Source organism: Pyxicephalus adspersus, chromosome 1 (assembly GCF_032062135.1).
Source record: "Pyxicephalus adspersus chromosome 1, UCB_Pads_2.0, whole genome shotgun sequence".
NCBI classification, from domain to species: Eukaryota; Metazoa; Chordata; class Amphibia; order Anura; family Pyxicephalidae; genus Pyxicephalus; species Pyxicephalus adspersus.
The window spans coordinates 47170346-47176345 of NC_092858.1; the positions used below are offsets into that span (position 1 = coordinate 47170346).

Here is a 6000-nt window from a genome sequence, read left to right on the forward strand (position 1 = left end):
AAGAATGCTCTGTACATATTATAGTACATTGTCCTTTCGGGTGTTTTTTTTAGGCAGACACCCCTTTTTCAACAGGGTTACTGTAAATTTTGAACATGAATCTATAGATATATTTAATGTAAACATCATTTCATTCCTTACATACGTCAAATACCTCTCATATGTAACTATATACATGAAGCTTAGGTTGGCTTATTAGATGCTGTAGGACTTCAAGTTCCAAAAGAGCTTTGCCCTGTAGCAAAATAATGAAATAGCTGCAAAGAAGTTGCCAATCACAGATCAAAATAGTTTTAAATCGATCGGAACATGCCTACAAGTGGCTGTATCTGTGGGAATAGGGGGGGGGGGGGTAGGGGAGGGAAGAGACCATACTGAGCATGTTCCCTTACACAGTTAAATGTAAATGCTCCTTTTCCAAGCTGTATTGCTAGTATCTTGCTGTTTGCATAGCTCATACGCCACCTACTGCAAAAGCGAGCTGACAGCTCATGCAATGCTGGCAGCATTTTCATTCCATCGTCGTGGCAGAACTGAATACGACGACTCTTTATTATTTTTCTTTGAAACCAAACAAGAGCAAGGCCAGCTTGCTCTCGCCACACACTGTTGCTCAGGATGGAGCTCAGGACCAACAGACGGGAGAAGGAGTATGATGACAAATGCCACAATTCAGAGGACGCAGAGCACAGCTCAAACTGCAAGACAGCTCTTGTCACACTTAACGTTGGTGGATATCTTTATATCACACAAAAACAAACCTTGTCCAAGTATCCAGACTCTTACCTGGAGGGGGTGGTGAACAGGAAGATTTTCTGCCCCATTGATACAGATGGACACTTCTTCATAGACAGAGATGGGCTACTGTTTAGGCATGTGCTAAACTTTCTCCGCAATGGGGAACTCTTGTTACCTGAGGGCTTCCAAGAAAACCAGCTTCTGGCACAGGAAGCAGACTTCTTCAAGCTGAAAGCACTGAATGATGCTGTTAAAATCAGGTGGGAAAAGGAGCAGCAGACAGCCAGAGAGACCACTTTCCTTGAAATAACAGATAATCACGATCGGTCTCAAGGGCTGCGCATTTTCTGCAATGCCCCTGACTTCATATCCAAAATCAAAGCTCGCATTGTCCTGGTTTCTAAAAGCAGGCTGGACGGTTTTCCCGAGGAATTCTGCGTTTCCTCTAACGTTATCCAGTTTAAATATTTCATCAAGTCAGAAAATGGGACGCGACTGGTGCTAAAAGAAGACAACACCTTCGTCTGCACCCTAGAAACTCTTAAGTTTGAAGCCATAATGATGGCACTGAAATGTGGCTTCAGGCTGCTGACAAGCCTAGACTGCTCTAAAGGGTCAATTGTCCAAAGTGATGCCCTTCATTTCATCAAGTAATTGCTGTAATGCCAAACAAAGGGAATCTAGCAGGCAGACAATCTGGCAAGATTAAGCGAACCTACCTAGCAAAAGGAAACCTGCTGCTAGTCAATATACAGGAGATCAGGGTATGTACATTTTATCTAAAACCTGCTTCTCCTGATTCTTCTTCCAGCACTAAAATATCTTCCTTATGCACTAGTCTCAGACTTGTGCCCTAAAGAACATGGCCACTGTACACACAAGTGTTAAATTATATGTCCTTCCCTCCTGTCATTCGTCCAATGTTTCTGGAATCCTGTGTACTTGTGTAAAAGCTGCACACATATTTTTTACCTTTTTCTGGATATCAAGCTTTTCATCTTCAGCACAATAAACAGGATTTAGTGGAAACTGTCCACAGCTACAGTTAGTATTATTTCACGGGACATGTGTTTGACAAATCGGATAATGAACATGTATTTAAAGGATGATTGCCTTCTAAAGCTTTTTTTTAAATGCCAGACAGTGGTAATATGTGATGGGTTATTGGAGATGATTCATGTATAGAAATCATTTTGTGTGCATGAATTTTTCAGGGACTTAGAATGTAACTACTCCACTGTATATTAACACCTAGCCATTAAAAGGTTACTTAAGGTAAGAAATGTAATCATTTAGAATATACATTTTGGGAAATGAGAAGGACAACTGTATTGTGATTGCCTGGTGATAACACCGTTATTAGATGTTACTGTAAGCCAGACAATGGATGGCACAGCTCTGATGCCAATGTAGGACCAAGTCCCAATGTGCCACATCACCTCAAGGTCTTGTAGGTTAATAGCAGCTATAGACCCACCTCTCACACAGTACTGGTATGTAACAAACTGTAGTTTAAATCTACACCCACATCTATTAAACGTCTTATTGTAGGTAAAGAAACAAGTTAAGGAGTTAAACATATACTATCTATGTGCTATTACCTGTGAGATGAATGGTTAGGATGAGAAAGTAAATAAAAACAGACAGATGTAAAACGTGGGTGGCATAGTTAAATAGTTAAAAAGAATGTGCTTAAAGCTTTTCTGGTAAACATATCTAAATGCATAGCCTTTTAATTTCAGAGATAACGAGCTTTAAGGACACAAACAACATCTGTTTTACCACAAAGTACTTGGGGCTTACATTGTGTTGATGCAAAGAAATGAACAACATTGCAAGCAGTACTTATCGTCCCTAATGCTCCATTAAATCTTTACAAGCTTATGACAAAGTCTATGTTTAAAGTTTGTGGTAAATAGATTACACCTTTATATGGTTGTTGGGCATCCAATTTAAATTCCATGCACAATAAGTTGGACCTTGTGGCTACAATAACTTTTACACTACTTGGATGGGATTTTAAAAGATTTTGCAGTTTGTGGTATTGTAAAACCAATTTCATTTTTTTTCACTACATAGATATCCAGCTATGCTTTGTACATTTTATTTTGTCAACCTAAACTCAATATTTTAGGAGCTGTTCAAATACTTTTGGTCATAGAGTGGATTCTTTACCAGATGACCAGGGTAGTCTATAATTTATTTACTTTGGGTGTATTTGGAGTGACTGCATTTCCAGCATGACAAAAGCACAAAAATTACCAGTTCCTACCGGTCAAGAAGAAATGTAAAAACCTTTAAAGAGCCACACTCAGGTAGTGGCGGTATTAGGGGGGGTATTTTGCAGGACGAGTCAGGGACAAAACACTATATGAATTATGTGAAAACTCAATAACCTTTGCAACTGTGTGTGTAAAAACTGCCGTATTTGTAAACGTACAGATAATAGACATGTATGTTATATCTCACTGCACCTTCCATCACAATAATACCTAGATGAGGGAGTGACAGAAGATTAGAAAAGTTATCAACACTGCAAGATAATACCTGCATTTACATATAATTCACCAAGTTTTGTAACCTTGTAAGGGAGAGCTATGTGCCTGTATACCTGTAGGCCAATTTAGACACCTAGATGTACTTATAAGTGAACTTTTGCTTTGTCTATGCAGTGTGAGTTTAAAGCTTGGCTAACAAGTTGTGCAGTTTGTGTTCTCATTGTTTTTCCATGGCTCTGTTTGTCAATGAGGAGCAAGGATAGGAAAACCAAGTGCAAAGTCAAAGCTGTATTTTGGAACTTTCACAGGGCTAGGCAATCTCCCCAGCAGTCTATTGAATAGAACAGATTACACTCTTGGTGGCTGTTTAAACTGGAAAGGGAGTAAATGGAAGGGGAGTGTGTGCTGCTCGTGGAGCCATCAATAAAGTAAACCATTTGCTTTTTCAAACCACCTTTTATCAACACTTTTGAGAGGTGAGAAAAAATCAGATGCATTAATCTGTTCAGCAAACAATTTCTGGCAGCTGTAAAGCTAAGTCTCTATATATTTATAGTGTATGAACATAAACACAAACCCTATGTATTACTGGTTGTCAGGTAATTAGCCATCTTAGACCTATTAAATGCTTATTACTCAGATGGCAAGTAAATTATTGGATTAAATATTCCATAAAACACATAGAACCAGTAGAATTTTATTTTTCTCAGTTTCACTGTCTGCTGCTTTACAAAGTGACAAATCTCCGTCACAATTCACACCAGCATTGTCTGGGAAGCAGCAGCCAGGCCTGAAATTATCTAATGCAGGGAGACAAGAAATCCCAATAATAAAACCAAAGAACACACAGCAAGGTTTACTTACAGCAATAAGATAAAGCTAAAAGCAGCAGTTCCCAGAGGACAACTGAAACATCCATTTTTTTCCTGTACTTTAATCAATTGCTCCATTAGTTCAATGGAGTGCTTCCTATTTCCAAAATCACAAGACTGCTTCTTCCAGCAGAAGAGACCAATGAAGATGCTCTAAATGTGTTTACTTCACTGTGTAACAAAAAAAAACTCCAAATCCAAGTTTAGATACAGAAATTATTGCACAAAATTCACACAATTTATCCTTTATGTTAAAATGAGCCAAACACCATTCTATATACAGATTCTCAACTGCATCCACGCAGTGACCATGGTAATTGGGAGGTCGGGCATATGAAAATGGAGAATGCCGATTTGTTTTTTGATTTTTTTTTTTGTCCTCAGCTCACCACTAGCCGAATCAATAACCAAAACCAGCATGTGTCCATGTATGAAAAGTATGAACATTTAATTTGCACAGTTGATGTGGGTCAGTAAGTCAAAATGCAATTGATTAGCATTAAAGTCTAGAAGCCTGCCAGGAATGGCAACTGCTGTTATCGTATCCTTAGAGGTTAAACCTCACCACAGTTAGGAAACAATCACCACATTATTGGCAATATAGCCAAGAAGTAAATTCTGTAAAAGGGACATGCAGGAAATCACCATTACCATTAGAGCCTTGGCCATGTGCTACACAAATATACTACCCAAATACTACTGTAAGAGAATCTATAAAGGGACACACTTGTATAGAAATATATTTCTTCAACGACCAACTGTATACTGTCATTATACATTCAGTGCTATGTATGGATATCTGAGATCACAACAGAGATCAATACAGTCTGTTCAGCTTGCAGAGCCTGTACACTTTTACTCTACAGTAGCCACATTCCAAATGCTAGTTTCTACATTTGTTAATCACCAACAAGAAGGAATGCGGAGACGAAAAACAGACAAAACCCATCTAAATAATGAGGGGTAATTATGTTTACAAAGAGCTGTGAAATAAGGATGTCTATCTCCAGAGAAGCATTTCATGGTACCTTTAAGGACATTGTACTACTGACATTACTCAAGCATTACAACAGCTAAACAAACATGTCAGGTGTGATTTGTCCAGCATCAGTTATGATGAAGGATGAGCATTTATTGTTCCCAATCCTGGGAATATGAAGATCTGTGTAATAAAACAGAGAGGAAGTTACTTATCTCTGCAGGCTTGGTATCTAATTACTCCAGTATATCATTGATAAAGGGAATATGTTTTGTTTTTTACACTTCTTAAAAAAGAAGACTTGCGCTGGTAACAGACGGATGTGGAGTTGGAGTCAGTACATTTTTGCTGACTTCTGGTACCCAATAATTACTTCCTAATCTGACTCCAAAGCCCTGGATACAACAGGTCGTGTCTAGATCTTGTTATGGACAAACAATGGAGACACCACCAAACCCAGATGTCAGCCATCTGACAAAATCTAAACCAGACTAAAAGACATTGAGGTCGACAGTCTTCCATGGTAACAAGGCAAAGCAACCGAGTGAAGAAACTGAACTAGAAAAGTTCTGCCTGATGCACTGTGTAAGAAGTTGAATAAAAATGCAAATAAATTGTAGCAATGAACTTCCAAGCATCATATCTATTCTTGTCTTTTTTTATGTTGAGCTTTAGTTCAAAGGACACTGTGGCTTCACAGGCAGCAGACCTGTTAACATAGAAACAAAAGGAATCATCTGGAAATTACCATTAAAAAAAAAAACAAGACGGTGTTGAAGGTAGAGACCATACAGGTAGGTAGGTTTAAAGCAACTTTTACCAATTTAAAAGTCATGTCATGACAGTTATACTAAAATATAATAAATTAGGAAAAGCTTTTCCAGGTAATTGACTATTAAAATGAGTAGGGTAG

The 6000-nt window shown here is 38.3% G+C and overlaps 2 protein-coding genes across 3 annotated transcripts in view; one reads left to right on the plus strand and one right to left on the minus strand.

Moving 5' to 3' along the window:
- Positions 1 to 6000, minus strand: part of GTF2F2 (general transcription factor IIF subunit 2) — a 98260-nt gene that overhangs the window by 58650 nt on the left and 33610 nt on the right. The gene's annotated exons all lie outside the window — the stretch shown is intronic.
- KCTD4 (potassium channel tetramerization domain containing 4) lies at positions 436 to 2021 on the plus strand. The gene has a single exon (XM_072410074.1). It carries the CDS (start codon positions 619 to 621, stop codon positions 1390 to 1392), a length of 774 nt encoding a protein of 257 aa, XP_072266175.1. The 5' UTR covers positions 436 to 618; the 3' UTR covers positions 1393 to 2021.

What these genes read in the sequence shown, in the direction of transcription:
- KCTD4 (XM_072410074.1), top strand. Translation starts at nt 619, where the DNA reads ATGGAGCTCAGGACCAACAGACGGGAGAAGGAGTATGATGACAAATGC.